We start from the raw sequence: 17,754 nt of genomic DNA, 5'->3' as shown, positions 1-17,754 counted from the left end.
GGCGCCCTCATTGGCTGGGAAGCACAAAGACATCTCCATGGTGATAACCGTGATCTCTGGAATTGTCCACAGCCTGTTGGGTCTCGCTGGGTCCCTGGGTTCAGTCAGAAGTCGGGGCTGGTAAATCCCTTCACAAGAGTCTGCCACTGTGGCTCCAAGAGCCACATTCAGTGGCCAAGTGTTCAGTGGGGGAGATGGTGCTGACCCAGCCATCAGGAGCTCTCTCTTTCTGAGGTGGCAGCAAGGAGTCAGCTCGTTGAGAGCCAGGTCATATTACTTATACCCGGGGAAATGAATGTTTCCTTGTTATGCCAACAAAACCGGAGCTTCTCTACTGGGACGGATAATGGCTTGTTTGATTGCACACAGATTTGCAGTTCTATTCAGCTTCTCCGAGGGCAGGGCTGCTGGCGTCTGGGGCTTAGCGTGCAGACCTAGTAATAAAAAGTGCCAAGCTATAGATGCTCAAATAATTGGTGTTCATTTGCAGGTAACTCCACTGCATAGTGAACATTTTAGAAAGATCCTTAGGTCACTTAAATTTTTTTTAAAAAATTTCTGACAGCCTAGGAAATGTCAGCGTGGGTTGAACCTTACACGGGGATCTTAGTTTTTATCTTGCAGTCCTGTCTGCAGTGTGAAGCCCAGGGCTCCGGGAGGCTGGGTGGGGGCTGTAGCTGGTCCATGCGATGTTCTTTCTAATTAGAAAAAGACACCCTTTTCTCGAGACACTTTGCCATCACCTGCTGGGAAAGTGCTGTTTTAAGGAGTTTAAGGAGTGTTAGTCGTTTAGTCGTGTCCAACTCGTTGTGACCCCATGGGCTGTAGCCTGCCAGGATCATCTGTCCATGGAATTCTCCAGGCAAGAATACTGGAGTGGGTTGACATTCTTTTCTCCAGGGGATCTTCCTGACCCAGGGATCAAATCTGGGTCTCCTGCATTGCAGGCAGATTCTTTACCGTCTGAGCCACAAGGGAAGCACCCTCAGTGGTGCTGAGTACTGGGGAAGCAAGATCCCTGCAGTCTGCTTTCTCCAAATCTTACTCAGGACTTCATGTCCAGTGGTACTCCTATCAGTCACCTAACAGTCCCAGATTGCCTGTTTTCCTCTGGTTCTGATTTTAGCGTTTTGTATGCATGTGAGTGAACACAATCCTTATTTCTTTTGTTCTGTTGCTGTTCACGTCTGCACATCTTCTCCCCCTTGCCTCCTCCTCTCAAGAGCCCATGGTTCACCTGTAAACCCTCTTCCCCTAAGAAGTCACCTGTCTGCACTGGAGCTAACATTTGTAAACACTCATGTTTACTTTGAATGACTGTAACAGTTCCCTCTATGGCACAAAGAGGCACACAAAATACCCCTTCTGTTGGGAACAATGCAATTCACTCTTCAGATCCTCATGAAACACTGCCCACGCCTTTTATTTGCAAAGTGCGTACCCAGCTCTTTCTCCTATTTCTGCTCACAGCTGCCCTGGGAGAAAGCTCACAGGCCTGGAGGGAGGTGACCTGGTGGGGGAGGGACTCAGTGCCCTGGCAGAGCTGAGGGCTCACTGGCCACGTCCACTCCTGGCTTCCTCTCCTGGCTTCCTGCATTCATGGCCTAGAATAGACTTTTCTTGGAGACTGGGATGAATTTTGTTACGTTTGTTTGTTTGCTTGGTAGAATAGTTGTGATTCTTAGACAGAGCAACTGTGCCCAGAGAGTCTGGTTCAGGGAAGGTCAGTATATCTCAAGAAGAGATCCTTGTAACTCAGGAACCCTGGAGGAATTAGTTATCGGGGACCCGACCTGGCTCTGCAGAGGGAGCCCACCCTCTGGGTCCCAGCAATGAGTAGATCTGAGTTGGGTTTTGAACACAAGTATGCACACATATCGGAGAAGGCAATGGCAACCCACTCCAGTACTCTTGCCTGGAAAATCCCATGGACAGAGGAGCCTGGTAGGCTGTAGTCCATGGGGTCGCGAAGAGTCGGACACAACTGAGCGACTTCACTTTCACTTTTCACTTTCATGCATTGGAGAAGCAAAGTGGCAACCCACTCCAGTGTTCTTGCCTGGAGACTCCCAGGGATGGCAGAGCCTAGTGGGCTGCTGTCTATGGGGTCACACAGAGTCGGACACAACTGAAGTGATTTAGCAGCAGCAGCATGCACACATATACACACCTATTTATACACATGTATACACATACACACATATACACACACAATACACATACGTACCTATATATACACATGCATACACACATATAGTACACACACATACACATATACACACGAATACATATACACACATATGCAACACACACAAAGACACACATATACACACATACATATGCAATACACGCCTATAAACACACACATACACATGTATGCACACACATATGCACTTACACACACATATACACACATACGCATATGAATACACACATGTATAACACATACACACACTTTCCCCTTTCTATGGTATGAGAACTGCTCTCTCAAGTCATCCAGAGGTTAAGGAGTGAGGATTTATTTTGGGGACTTTGCCAAAATCCAAGAATCCTTGGTTTCTAGAGCTTTGTTGTGTCCTCACGTAGTTGCACCCCTGTTCTGCAGCTGAGTCTCCCCTCTGAAGACCAGCAAAGCTCTGCCCGATACCGACCACTGAGGAAATAAGCACCCTTTCCCTTTCCAGCAAATCCCCTCACCCATCTGAGAGCAGGGAGTCAGGAGGGGCAGGGAGCCCGCAGGCTGTGGTGGTGGGACAGTGACCCCGGCCATTCTGCCTTTGGAGGTCTAGCCTCATGGCAGAGTTCAGGGGCTGCCGCTGGGTTTCAAGTTTTCCCTTAAATTGTGTGTGTGTTCAGTTGCTCAGTCGTGTACGACTTTCTGCGATCCCATGAACTGTAGCCTGTCAGGCTCTTCTGTCCAGGGAATTTCCCAGGCAAGATACTGGAGTGGGTTGTCATTTCCTCCTCCTGGGGATCTTCCCTAGCCAGGGATTGAACCTGAGTCTGCTGGGTCTTCTGCATTGCAGATAGATTCTTTTTTTTTTTTTTTTTTCTTGTTCTACTTTATTATTATTTTTTAAAATTTATTTATTTATTTTTTTATTAGTTGGAGGCTAATTACTTCACAACATTTCAGTGGGTTTTGTCATACATTGATATGAATCAGCCATAGATTTACACGTATTCCCCATCCCGATCCCCCCTCCCACCTCCCTCTCCACCCGATTCCTGTGGGACTTCCCAGTGCACCAGGTCCAAGCACTTGACTCATGCATCCCACCTGGGCTGGTGATCTGTTTCACCATAGATAGTATACATGCTGTTCTTTTGAAATATCCCACCCTCACATTCTCCCACCTATGGAAAACAGTGTGGAGATTTCTTAAAAAACTGGAAATAGAACTGCCATATGACCCAGCAATCCCACTCCTGGGCATACACACTGAGGAAACCAGATCTGAAAGAGACACGTGCACCCCAATGTTCATCCCAGCACTGTTTATAATAGCCAGGACATGGAAGCAACCTAGATGCCCATCAGCAGATGAATGGATAAGGAAGCTGTGGTACATATACACCATGGAATATTACTCAGCCATTAAAAAGAATTCATTTGAACCAGTCCTAATGAGATGGATGAAACTGCAGATAGATTCTTTACTGCTGAGCCACACCAGGGAAGCTTCCCTTAAATTAAGCAGATGCAAATGCATCCCTAACCCAGCACATTCCCTCCCACATTCCAAGATCTGGCTCGAAAGACCCCATGAAACCGGCTGATAGATTTCCACTAAATGGATGCTTTTGTTGTTTAGTTTACACATAGGCGCGTGTGTGCGCGCATGCACACACACACGCATACATACATGTACACACATAAAGACACACATGCACACATATGCACACACATGCGTTTACACACACACACACACACACACACACACACATTCCCGAGACTTTCCCCAAGTGGCTTTCTTTCCTTTCCTCCCCTCCTGGCAAGGATAGGAAGCTGCAGGTGCCTGATGGCACGTATTTACTGAGATGTTTTTTTATTGAGGTTGTATTTGCAATCTCAGGGACAAGACACATAGGAGACGGTGAACAGCCATGAAAGAGAACCATGTGAATGCCATCCGGAGTTAGTTAAGGGGCATGTGGTGCAATGGTTCTTATCACAGAGCTGATGACCCTTTCTGACTGGGAGCAGGGTGGGTGGAGCAGTTCCAGACCCAGGGTTTGGACAGACCCCAAACTCAGGGCTGATGCCAGTCCCTTGTCCTCCCGGCCAGCTGCTCATGGGTCCTGCTCTGACCCCTGCTCAGATGCTGCCCAGGAGCACAGAGGGGGAGATGGGTCCTTTGGAGGGTTCTGTAGCCATCTCCCTTGGCATTGGAGACTTCAGGGACATATCCAGTTCCCCTACTTCTCATGAGGGCTGTATTCTGACTATCTCAGAGAGAGGACTCTCCAGCTTCACAGAAAGCATCCGTTTAGTGGAAATCTATCAGCCAGTTTCCCGGGATCTTTTGAGCCAGATCTTGGAATGTGGGAGGGAATCCCAAGCCAGGCAGAAGTTATAAATAGAATCAGCAACCCTCCCCCACTCATCCTTGTAGGCTGAGCAATAAGAAACTGGGCCGTTCCCTGGGGGTGAATTCCTGAACCCACGGCTTTGGACCACTTCAGGTCTAGGCGCCTCCAGACCTCCCCAGGGGGCAGCCGCTGAACACCCACTCCAGGGCTGGGCTGAACAATCTTGCACTTTATCTGTTAGTCTCCCCTTTGTTCACTCCAGACCTAGGAATGCCCCCCACCCTAGCTCCTTTGTCAACTGTTTGAGAACCAACACCAGAGCTAAGCTCCAGATCTCTGCTCCTGTTTTTTATCTCCTCGATCCCCACCCCCCCACCCCATCTGCCCTTGGGGAGATGACTTTTCTCTCCCTCTCCCTCCAACTGGCTTGGCATCTCTAGGGAGGAGGCCTGGTGCTTTTTAATGAACTGAAAATGTGATTAAGTTGGACTCCAATTGGGTCTGCACACCCACCCAGGCAGGGTGAGGTCATGGCTTGATGGACTGGGGCTGGCGCGCTCTCGCCAGCCTCTGGCACCACAGACGAGAGATGCAGGAAGAGAGAAGTAGCTAATGCCGGGCTTCGGAGCCAGGGAGATGCTGGAAGTGAATTAGCTGACCCTCTTTGGTCTCCCTGCCAGGATGGTTTAGCAGAGAGCTGAAGAGAAGCCATCTTTGAGCTCTTTGGCTAGTCCTGACAGCAGGCAATGACAATAGCTACAAGCAGTCCATTGCACTCCCTGTCATGTCATTTAGTTTTATTTTGCAGGGAAGTTGAAGGCAGGCATTGCTATCTCAGGACTAGGTCCTGCTGTGCCAGGATAGCTAAAGTAGAAACAGCTTCCACAGTAGAGCAGTGTATTTCTGTCTCACTGAGAAGGAGTTTGGAGTGGGATGTCCAGTACAGATGCCATGGTGTTGGGTGAAGGGTCCTTCGGTCTCGTTTCCCTGTTGTCCTCAGCCTCATGGCCCAAAATGGCAGCTTAAGCATCAGACATCATGACCACATTCCAGTCATAGAAAGAGAAGGATTGAAAAAGCACCCCTTCCTTCGGAGGCTGCTTCTTGGGAGTTGCACATGACCGTCCTGCTTATGTTGGGGTTGGCGAGGGGAGTAAAGCTAAGTCTTATGACCACTCCCAGCTGCAAGGGAGGCTGAAAAATCAAATCTTTGTTCTCAGTGGCTCTGTGCCCAGGGGTTTTCTAACTAAGAAAGAAGGGAGGAATAGATCTGGACAACTTTCCATCTCTTCCACAATCTCCCTCTTTTAAGGGTGAGGAAATAAAGGTACCAAGAGGGGAGATGATCTTCCTGAAGTCACACATTTTGTGAGCGATGGGGTTGGTTTTTCTAAAACCTGTGCTATATCCACTGGACTACACTGTTTTCTAATCTGACTGATAGGGAACAAGGCGGGGAGGGTGGGGGCATCGGGGTCGTGGAAAACCAGGTGAACCGTGGCTAAGTGGCAGGTGCCTGGCCTATGGGGTGAAATCAGGGTTTGAGTTCAGCTCAGTGACTCCTTCACCAGTATAGCTGTTGGCAAACTAAATTGACTGAGGACTGCTTTACACTCTTAAAAATAATTGAGGATCCCAAAGAGTCTGCTTTTTAAAAAATAATACATATTTTTTTATTTGGATGTGCTGGGTTTTAGTTGTGGAACGTGGGATCTTCGATCTTCATTTTAACGTGTGGGGCCTTTAGTTGCAGAATTTAAACTCTTAGTTGTGGCATGTGGGATCTAGTTCCATAACCAGGGATTGAACCCAGGCCCCCTGCATTGGGAACACAGAGTCTTAGCCGCTGGACCACTAGGGAAGTCCCAGAGTGTGTGTTTATATGGCTTATGCCTGTCAATATTTACCCTATTAGATATCAAAAAGAAAAACTGTAAACATATACATTTATTTAAAATTAAGACACGATATTTAACACGAATGTGTGTTTGCTCAGTTGCTAAGTCATGTCTGACTCTTTGCGACCCCATGGACTGTAGCCTGCCAGGCTCCTCCATCCATGGGATTTCCCAGGCGAGGATACTGGAGTGGCTTGCCATTTCCTTCTAAAATTTAACACGAATACCGTCTTTTTAATAAAAATGACTATAAATTAAAAAAAAAAAAAAAGTTGGGAGGAGGATGGTGTTGTCTCACAGTTCTACAAACCTCCTCACTGTCTGGCTTGAGAGAAAGCAGCAGCCAGCCTGTTGTGAGTCCACACATCATGTAGTCTCTGGAAAATTCCACTGTGTTTTTGCAAAAGAGTGAGAGCATTAAGATCAGATGAATCTTAGTGTCATTACGAAACTAGTTTTGATCTTGAGGATTCCTGCAAGGATATTGGGAGTTTGTTGGGGGTCCCTGGACCACACTTTGAGAACTGCTGACCTATTGAATTCTTTATTCTCTCCTGCCTCAGTTTCTAAATCAGAAAGGCTGTATTTAGCCTCTGAGGTTTGGGTTCTTTAAAAAAAAATTTTTTTAACTTTATTTAAAAAAATATTTACTTGTTTTTTATTTGGCTGTGCTGGATCTCAGTTGCGGCATGTGGAATCTAGCTCCCTGACCAGGGGTCAAACTTGGGCCCCTGCATTGGGAGTGTGGAGTCTTAGCCTCTGGACCACCAGGGAAGTCCCGAGGTTTATGTTCTTTAAAGGGGTCTTCAGGCCTCTGTGTGGGAGTGGGTGACCTGCTGGTCTCTGAAACAACTTTATTTGTTGGGTTACAGAGGGCGCAGACCACCATGGAGGGGAGAGGGGTGTGGTCTGTCTGTCCTTAAAGTGGGAGAAGGGTGGAGATTCTGCAGGGCCATCAGCTGGGGGCTCTATAGGTCAGTGGCCTTGAGTGAGTGATGAGCAGTCAGAGGAAGCTGCCCACCCCATGCACCCCCCTGGCCCACCCAACACTGCCGGGCATGACTGTGTCCACTCCCTCGGACGAGGAGACATATGGAGACACACCTATGTCACGGATGGCTTGGGTCCCATGAGGACACGTGGCAACAGGCTTGGGAACCCAGGCCTGCTCACCAAATCCTACGGTGGATGGAGTGCCCTGGGATGAATCAGGATGTGTGCCCTGGGACGAATCAGGATGGGGGTGATGGATCAGGGGATCCTGGAAGGAGCAGATGGCAAGCCAGGCGTGCCACTGTGCTACCATCGTGGGATAAGGCCAGCTGGGCTTTAAAGGCTGGCAGGCGTCTGAAAATCCTCCCTGACCTTCACACTGTGGTCACTCTCATGACCAAGCTCAGGCCAGGGCTGACCAGAGGACAGCTTTTTCCTTTTCTCTGAGAAAGAAAGCCTAGGCAGGTTTTAGATGCAGATGGTCGAGGGCTCAGGAACTGTTCTAAGGGAGGTGGCCGTTTCTGCAGAAATCCACTCCCTCCTGCAGGCAAGTGATCAGAACCCACCCTTCTTGCGAAGGCTTTCTGAAAACCATTTACTACCTCCAGGGACTTCCCAGGAAATGTGCTGGAGTACTGTTCCCACTTTTCCTTCGAGCAGGGATGAAGGTGGGCCAGCTGGAGACGAGCCACGCTGGACCCTGCTCCCCCACCCTGGGCTCTGAAAGGGGGAGGGGATGCCTGGACTCCTGGGTTTCTCCCTTCCTCTGACTGGTTCTGTGTCCGCCGAGGGGCCTGGTCCCTGTGACTGGGAGCTGGTCATGTGGGGCAGGGACTGCTTGAAGCCACTGTCCTACCCAGGCAATGGGAGCAACCACTAGAAAAACCCCATGGAGTTGCCTTTGGTTTTTTCCCTCCGGTTCCAAACTGTGTGTGTGGCAAGAGGTAGCCAAGTGCCCAAGCTCCTGCCCCTACCCCAAGGGTGCCCTCAGGTGCCCTCTAAGAGAGCAGTCACCTCCTCCACATTTTTTGTTTTTTAATGTGAACCCTTTTTAAAAGAGCTTCCCTGGTGGCTCATATAATAAAGGATCTGCTTGCAATGTGGGAGACCTGGGTTTGATCCCTGGGTGGGGAAGATCACCTGGAGGAGGGCATGGCAACCCACTCCAGTGTTCTTGTCTGGTGTATCCCCGTGGACAGAGGAGCCTGGCAGGCTACAGTCCATGGGGTCACAAAGAGTCACACACGACTGAGTGACTAAAGCATAGCACATTAAAAAAAAAAAAAAAGTCTTTATTGAATTTGTCACAATATTGCTTGTTTTATGTTTTGGTGTTTTGGCTGTGAGGCTTAGAGGAACTTAGTTCCGCAACCAGGGATGGAACCTGCACCCCCTGACTTGGAAGGTGAAGTCTTAACCCCTGGACCACCAGGGAAGCTCCTGAGTGGCATTTCTGATGGGCCAGGCAGTGGGACAGGATGGAAAGAAACAGACACAAGCCTCAGCCTCTTTCCCTGAGTCTCAGGTGCCAGTGAGGATGGAGATTCTTAGACCTGTCTACTAGAAAGAAGAGTGGGGTCCTCCCCCAGCCACTCCCCACTGGAAAGACACCTACCTTGTTCTGGAGGACTGGGACTGTCTCAAAGGAAAGATCAATAAGAGCAGCCCTCTGTTGACCAGGGAACCCCCAAGATACTAGTGAATTGATAGTGTTGCCTTGGCAACCATTCACCCCTGTACAATCCAGGCAGATGGAGATGGGAAAAGGGACAAAGATATCCTTCCGTCCTGCTGGTGATCTGTTCACTATTCTGAAGAGAAGCCTGATGGCAGTAAGGACAGTGGAAGGGCTCTCTCTGGTGGCCAGGATATCCATGTCAGTGACAATGATGATGGTGATACGGGGTCACCATTTCTAAGGCGAAACCTTTGGGATGCATTATTCCATCCAGTCTTCACTTTGGTCTTTTCAGATTGTTGTTCAGTCACTAAGTCATGTCTGACTCTTTGTGACCCCATGGACTGCAGCACGTCAGGCTCCCTTGTCCTCCACTATCTCTCAGAGTTTGCTCAAACTCATGTCCATTGAGTCGGTGATGCCATCCAACCATCTCATCTTCTGTCGCCCCTTCTCCTCATGCCCTCAATCTTTCCCAGCGTCAGGGTCTTTTCTAATGAGTCAGCTCTTCGCATCAGGTGGCCAAAGTATTGGAGCTTCAACTTTAGCATCAGTCCTTCCAATGAATATTCAGGATTGATTTCCTTTAGGATTGACTGCTTTGATTTCCTTGCTGTCCAGGGGACTCTCAAGAGTCTTCTCCAACACCACAGCTCAAAAGCATCAACTCCTCAGCGCTCAGCCTTCTGTATGGTCCAACTCTCTCATCTGTACATGGCTACTGGAAAAAACATAGCTCTGACTTATGTCTTTTCGTGGTCCAAGTCATGGTTTGGTGCAGTCACAGTCTGACATAGTCTTTTCAAATAGGCACTGTTATTATCCCCTCCACAGAGGAGGTGGGGTTAGGTAAGCAGCTAGGGTCACATAGCCAGCACAGCGAAGAGGCAGAAGCTGGGCCTGGGGCTGTGATGTCATATTAGATCCAGGGCAGGACTCTTGGCGTTGTCTTCAGAAACCTCAGTTTCCCCCATCTGAAGTGCTCAGGTGGTAAAGGAAAGGCGCATGTCATCACCTCAGCAACAGGGGCCCAAGGTGGCCATCTTCGTTCATCACCCGCTTGCTCCACGTGTCCCCCTGTGAGGCAGGGTCTGCGGCTGGTGTCCCGTTTTGCTCCAGGATGCCCTTTTCCATGGAAGAACGAGCTTTGTCCCCATCCCCACCACCAGGCTGGGGCAGAGCTGGACTTAAGCCTCTGCTTTTTCTCTGCCATGTGAGGGTGCGGGGGAGCGCTCAGGAGGGTGGGGTCATGCAGGGAGGGAGGCTCAGCCTCCCTCCTTCTCAGCCTCAGCTCTCAGCTTGCCCAGAGCAAGCTCTCAGCAAGTTCTCACCTTGCCTGCTGCAGCTTTGCAATTTAGCAGTCCATGTGACTGCTGCTTTTCTCAGGTGCAGAAGGAACCAGTTACGCCCAACTGCTTGGGCCAGCTGGCCCTGGAGCTCCCTGGGTCCTCTCCAGGGCTGGTGGCCATGAGGGGCCTGGTTCTGATGGCAGACTCTGCAGGCTGGTTGCGGGCAGGGCACTGTGGACGGGACACACATTTCCCCAGGACCGCTGCATGACCCTGGGGCTTCCCCAGGTGGCTCTCCCAGGTGGTAAGGAGCACTGGGTCAGATTTCTATTCCTCCAGACACTGCGTGGCTAGCTCCTGTTTCTTGATGTGACCAGCCTTGCTCTGATCGTCCTTGTACACTTAGAGCAGATCGGAGTTCTCTCTCCTGAAAATTGGTCACTTGTTTGCTCTTTTTCACCATCCCTTTTATGATAGCTGATTTGCTCTGATTGACCCTCCAGGACTCAGCTCTTTCTTCTAGTACTCCCTTCATTTTAGCTGAAGTCCTTCCACTAACAGATGGCTTCCCTTCACTCTGGGAACATGCCTGTGCAGGAAGGAAGTTGTGTACCCAGTGGGCATCGGTTATAGCAACAATACTGCCTCATGTCAAACTGAAGACAAAGTGCGATATTGATTTTAATATGTGTTCTGATTTCAGAAATGTTTAATTGCAGGGAAAAAATGCGTTTAAAAATTACCAGCGCTTTTTTTTTTTTTTTTTTTCATGACTTAACATCTCTGATATGGCACTAGTGGTAAAGAACCTGCTTGTCAATGCAGGTAGACGTAAGAGATGTGGGTTTGATCCCTAGGTCAGGAAGATCCCCTGGAGGAGGAGATGGCAACCCACTCCAGTATTCTTCCCTGGAGAATCCCATGGACAGTGGAGCCTAGCAGGCTGTAGCCCATAGGGTCGTAAAGTCAGACATGACCGAAGAGACTTGGCACACATGTTACTGAGAAAAATTACCAAAATGCAGAATGTGGAGATGCTCACAAATATGACTTTCAGAGAAGGGTGTTTATACTAACGTGTCCAGGAATCATTAGTGAGAACAGTTCCAAACCTGCTTGTGTTATGGGGTTTAGGTTGTCAACAAAGTGATAAAACCTAGGAACATCCCTAACCTGGCAGCACCCCTGGGACACTCTGTAGGGTCCTGGCATGTTTTTGCTGATGGGAACTGGTCCAGTCTGGTCCATCCCAGGAACCATCTTGCAAGTGTTTGTTCAGCTTCATCCCTGACACACGGAGTTTAAGTCTCTGGGGGTGAAGCCTGGAGGATCTGCTTTGTAAACCTCATCTCTGACGGAGGGACCAAACTCAGGGAAGGGAGGTGACCAGGTGGGTGCGGATCAGATGCCTGGCCTTCCTCACTCGGATCCACAGCCTCTGGTGGATTTCCACAAGAACTTCAAGTTCAGCTCCTTTCACTCACAGAATCTTTTTGCCCTTGCCCTTCAGAGGACATTGTCTGCCGCTGCAGGCCAGGTCCCTGGCATCTGCATTTCCAGGGCTCAGTCCACAAGATCGCCCTGGCCTCGGGGCACCCCACCAAGCAGGGGTCCGACAGAGTTCCACAAACTGCTGGCGTATTTCATCTGACAGATGTGGACAAGCAGCTCCTGGGTGTGAGACAGCGGTCTTGGATTTCCGGGCGTGGCGGGTCTCCAAGCCCCGAGGTCAGGGGACACCCGGCCGCGTGGGTGGCAGCGTTTCTAGGTGGCCTCTCCTTCCCGCAGGGCCTGTGGGAGCAGTGCCAGCTTCTGAAGACGGCCTCCGTGTTCGCCCGCTGCCACGCCCTGGTGGACCCCGAGCCTTTCGTGGCCCTGTGTGAGCGGATGCTGTGCGCATGCGCCCAGGGGCTGCGGTGCCCCTGCCCTGTGCTCCTGGAGTACGCCCGCGCCTGCGCGCAGCAGGGGATGCGGCTGGACGGCTGGGCGGACCACAGCTCCTGCCGTGAGTCTGGGCGGGACCACCCCCGCTGGGGTGGGCGGGGCCCGTCCTGGGTGTCCCACCCCAGCTAGCCAGTGCTGACCGAGGCCCGGTTCCCGCCCCTGTCGCCTGCTCACAGAGCGAGTCCTCTCCCTAACGGCTTGAAAGGTCCCCCTGGCAAAGTCCCCATATCGCTTCTCCTGCCTCTTGTTATCACGCCCGGCCTCCCCAATTCCTCGTGAGAAAAATCCATCTCTGGACTCAAAAGCTGTTCCCCAGCTCTGCTGGGGGGTCTCATCCGTTCAGGTCTGAAACTGACCAGGAGCAGGGCGGTGATCTCGGCATCCTGGCAGGCTTTTCTCAAGTTCCTACCTGTCATTGCCTCCCTTCTCTCCTCCGGCCGGTACTCTCCATCCCTCCCCCGCACCCAGTCGTCTAATCTCACTGGGTCCCTGGCCATCGTGATTGTCACCACTCCCAAATTATCGTGAAGAACTAGGAGCTTGCAGGCCACCTCCTTCCCCCGCCCTTACCCCCGCAGGCTGCCTGTAGACCACACTGGCTGATGGTGCAGGGCAGGCAGCCCGAACGTTTACACCACACACACGCCTTTCCGCGTGTGTGTGTGTGTGTGTGTGTGTGTGTGTGTGTGTGTGTGTTTCCAGCTTCTAAGTTAGAGCTTTTCATCTTTGCTGTGGGGGTGTGAGAAGCGTGGTTGTTGACAGCTGGGTTCGCCTCTGGAAGGGGGAATGGCTGTCTTTTCAGGTCTTTGAAAGTAGGAGGGGCAGAGACTGAGGTATCTTGGAGGAGAGGCGGTTTGGGATGCTCCGTCCTTCTGGTTCTTCCGCCTGAGCATCAGTCAGCAGCCAATAGAGAGAGAAAGGAGAGGCGTCCTTATCAGTGAAGGGCTGGGTCCAGTGGGATCAGAGGCTTAGGTGATGAGCTCCGAGGGCTGTCCTGCCACTGAGTGTCTGGACACATAGACAGGACATAGATAGGAATGACCGTCCCCTAGCGTGGAAGATGCTGTGTGCCCATTTTTGGCTGGGGTGTCTGATTGAATCCAATATCTTTCTTTAAACAAAATTTTATTTTTTTTAATGTAGACCATTTTTAAAGTCTTTGTTGAATTTGTTACAATATTCCTTCTGTTTTATTTTATTTTATTTTGGCCATGTGAGATCTTAGCTCCCTGACCAGGGATCAAACCTACACCCCTGCATTGGAAGGTGAAGCCCTAACCACTGGACACCAGGGAAGTCCCGAGCCCAAGTTCTTGAGGAAGAGGAGCCCTCAGAGGAGAGATGGGATGGAAGACACCATTTCTGGCTTGTGTGGCCTAGGGGGCCTTGCATTTTCAGCCTGGAGGCATTTGGCATCCCCCCGAGAGGGGTTTAGGTGAAAAGGACAGAGCAGAGAAGCAAACAAGTGGCCAGTTGTTCGTGGGGATCAGGTGACTGAGGGGGAGCATGGTGGTGCCAGGTGACCCTGCTGAGTCTTAACCAGGTCCCACAAGGTGGAAGACGCCCCTTCAGGGCAGGAGTGGTCAGCGGATCACCTGGGAGGTGACGTTGACCACTGGGGTGCCACTGAAGTGGAGATGGCCCCTGGGGCCCTGAAGACAGAGGGGCCAGACAAAGGGGCCTCAAGGGCTCTGAGCACCCTGGGGCCTGCAAGATGCTGCCTGGAGGGGACTGGCTCCAGGGAGACTCCTGGGTTTTCCATTTCAGGACCGGACTGCCCCGCGGGCATGGAGTACAAGGAGTGTGTGTCCCCATGCCACAGGACCTGCCGGAGCCTGAGTGTCACCGAAGTGTGTCGGGAGCGGTGCGTGGATGGCTGCGGCTGCCCTGGTAACAGATGTCCCAGTTTATTTACAAACCTGAGACCTTGCCAGTGCCCTTGGCTCGGAGAAGCCAGATGAAGTCTGCTTGTGTTTATTCCCCATCGCTGAATTCAGAGGCCCTTTTGTAGGGTATAGCTCTGGCGAGGCAGAAAAGGAAAGATGACCTCAACAGAAGTAGGTCACCTTTATTCAGGCAAGGAGGGGCGACAGTCGGCTTAACGACCAGGCTGAGCGCTGAGAGGGATCAGGGAGGCTTCATACTTATAGGGAGGTTTGAGGAAGCGATAAGGGAAACATTAATCAGGTGGGATATTTTGAGTATTCTTTTGTTGAGATGGCATTTGTAGTTGGGCAGGGGGTGATAAGTCTTCTGGGCAGGTGTAGGGGGTGCATGGTTTCTGGACAGGGGTTGATAAGTCCCAGATAGATGCAACCGGCCTGGAGCATCAGGGTGGAACTAAAATTCTGTTTTGTTTTTTCCGAAGTTAGATGATTCAGCAAGGGGCCTTTGAGACTATTGTACTCTTTTCTAAGCCCGAAAGACTCCTTCATTCTAGACCCTGAAATCATAAAAAAATGGGAAAAAGGGCCCCGTATCTCTCTGGCTACTTACTGCTGGATAGGGGCGATGGTTTGGGGTCTGGAATGGAGGATCGTCTTAGGGCTCAAGGTCTCTTTTTTCTGAGCTTGAGGTGAGGCCCTCGAGAAGAAGAATGGTCTTGACCTGATCTCGAGAGATGGCCCGAATCCGTTCTTGGAGAAACCTTTGAAAGAGATTAAAGAGACAGGGTCCAAATAAAAGGAATAGAATGATAAGTATCAATGGTCCCAGGAAAGGGAGCAACCAAGGGAGGATCTGTTGGAACAGGTTTTGTGGAGTGTAAAGGTTTTGTAACTCTTTCTTGCGGAGTTCAATTCTGTCTCTAAGTTCTTTGACTCTGCCCTGGACTATGCCTGTTTCATTAACAAAGTAGCAGCAGTCCTCTCCTAGGAAAAGGCAGGTCCCTCCCTTTTCTGTGGTGAGAAGGTCCAGGGCTCGCCTATTTTGTAGGGCCACAGAAGCTGATGAGTTAATTTGCTTTTGGATTGAAACGAAGGACTCCACTACCTGTTCCACATCCTCATTAAGTTCTTGGGACAGCTTGTAGTAGAAATGGGCAGAGGTCGAGATGCCTCCAATCCCGGTGCCTGGGGCTGCTGCTATGCCAGTCCCAATCAGGAGGGGGGCTATGACAGCTCGTCTTTTCCTGTGGGAAAGCTCCCCTTGGGGGTAGACTATTTGTTCTATCTCTTCCTCTTTGAGGAATGTTAGGCCTGGGGTCAGGAACACCAAGATGCAGGGTCCAGGGGGGTCTAAGGGGAGGCATGAATATGCATAGGTCCCACAGAGAATGAAGATTCCTGGATTGGTGCAATTATTTGTGCTGTTCCAGAGAACCCAAGTGGAACAGAAGGAGGGAGCAGAGTTTGTAAGACCAGTGTAGTTGGGACTAGAGTAGTTAATACAGGTCAGGTTTGAAGAGGCTGAGAGTAGGACATTGTCAGAGACTGGCCCAATGAGTGGTGTAGTTTTCTGTTGGGAAGGGGAGGTATAGTTGCCCTGTGACAGCCAGGGTGAGGGTAAGGGAATTGCTATGTGTGGTGAGGGAGACAGTGACATGCATATCCAGCACTGGGATGTGTGTTGTGTGTACTGGAAGAATTGGAAGGAAGAGTTGAGAAGGCGGGTAAGGTGTTGGTTGCTAGAGGGAGGTTTTAGGAGAGGCCATAATTGGGAAAGGAGGTCTAGGCGTTTATAAGGCTCAGGGGTCGCCTGTAACCGGGAAATTATGTTCTTTATAACTTGTTCTTGTTTCTTTTCCCGATTTTGATCTAGTACCCCGCCGCTGTCTGAGTACCCCCAGTGGGTAATGGGATAGAAACATATGTTTCTTCCATTTGGCTTATGGCAGGTACTCACGAAACTCCCTCTCTTTTGTACTTTGACAGTGAGTAGGGATTTAGACTTCCTGCCCCCGAGGTTCATGGTGCATAGTTTTGGGGCTGTATTATAACATGAGGAATGTATGTAGGAATAAATGTCTGAGCAGGGGCAGGGAGTGGCCAGAAGGCTGGGGAGCGCAGCAAGGGTAAGGAGCAGAGGGGTCATGGGCTGTTGGTTAGGCAGTGCGGAGGAGATAGCGCCCTAGGAGCAGAGCACAGCCAGCAACGTAGGCGATACCCACGGAAAGACGAAGGATAGGCGGCCAGTCCTGAGGGGAGAGTTACTAGGCCTATAGCAAGAATTAAGATTAGGAGTGCAGTTATGGTTAGAGAGACAGGGAGAGGCCAGTCAGGGTGAGGGGCAGAAGGCCCCGAGTTGGTGGTTGTTTGAATCTGAGGAGGAACAGTGCTCATTAAGATGTAGAATGATGTAGAGAATGAGAGTAAAGAAATCGATTTCGTCTGGAGTCAGGTTGTAGAAGGTTCCCTAGAGCCACAGTTGAGACACCAGTGTAGTCAGGTCTTTGAAGGAGGTTCCTGTTGGGGCGCTGATCCAGAGGTCTTGTAGTAGTTGGGTCAGGAACAGTTGTAGGTTGCAGAGAGTTCAGGTCATTCAGTGTCTTCTTGGATGGTTGACAGGGGTTGTCGCCGGGTGAATTTTAAGGAGGTGGGTCCTGTGAGGGAGACCTGATAGGTGTCATTTAAGGAGGGCAGCGCAGGATTGGAGGTGACCCGTTTTAGGAGAGAGAGGTGTACCCGGGAAGTGACCTTCTCGAGTTTAACTGCAGTTGGGGTAAGGAGGATGACTTTGAATGGTCCCTGCCACTTTGGGGTCAGATCACTCTGGGGACTATCAGACCGATAGACCATGTCCCCAATTTGTAAAGGGGGCAGGGAGGCTTGGGGGTCAGGGGCAGGCAGATTGTGGTTGACGTATTTCTAGAGGGCATTGCGGAGTTGCGCCAGCAGAGGGGAGTGTAGGAAGCTTGGTATGGGAGGAGGTTCGGGGGGGAGTCCAGGAGGGAGCATGGGCCTTCCATACATCACCTCAAAGGGGCTCAGCCCCAGGGGCTTTCTGGGCAAAGCCCGTATTCTGAGGAGAACAATTGGCAAAAGTTTAGTCCAGTCCAGATGTACCTCGAGGGTTAGTTTGGTAAGGGTTTCTTTGATTATTCTATTCATCCTTTCTACCTTTCCTGAGGACGGGGGACGGTATGGAATGTGAAATTTCCAGGGTATCTGTAAGAATTGGACAAGTTGTTGGGTGACCTTGGATGTAAATTCTGGGCCATTATCAGACTGTAGGGATGAAGGCAGCCCAAACCCGGGGATAATTTCTGTGAGGAGGATTTGGGCCATGGTGTGGGCTCTTTTGTTTGTAGTGGGAAATGCTTCTACCCATCCCAAAAAGGTGTCCACAAGGACTAGGAGGTATCTGTCTCTCCAGACCCTGGGCATATGAGTAAAGTCTATCTGCCAATCCTGTGCTGGGAGGCTGCCTCGCATTTGATGGGTTGGAAAGAATGTCGGGTTAAGGATGGAATTGGGGTTAG

The 17,754-nt window shown here is 50.6% G+C and overlaps 1 protein-coding gene across 1 annotated transcript in view; it reads left to right on the top strand.

The window, feature by feature from the left end:
- The window catches only part of VWF (von Willebrand factor), a 128,449-nt gene that overhangs the window by 15,893 nt on the left and 94,802 nt on the right, over nucleotides 1–17,754 (top strand). The window contains exons 7-8 of the mRNA XM_061124740.1: nucleotides 12,180–12,396; nucleotides 14,103–14,225. Of these exons, the coding sequence (XP_060980723.1) occupies nucleotides 12,180–12,396; nucleotides 14,103–14,225 (340 nt within the window). The remainder of the gene's footprint in view (nucleotides 1–12,179; nucleotides 12,397–14,102; nucleotides 14,226–17,754) is intronic.

Source organism: Dama dama, chromosome 22 (genome assembly GCF_033118175.1).
Source record: "Dama dama isolate Ldn47 chromosome 22, ASM3311817v1, whole genome shotgun sequence".
Taxonomy (NCBI): Eukaryota; Metazoa; Chordata; class Mammalia; order Artiodactyla; family Cervidae; genus Dama; species Dama dama.
Note: the sequence above shows the minus strand (reverse complement) of the source record. Positions and strands in the feature narration are given on the sequence as shown.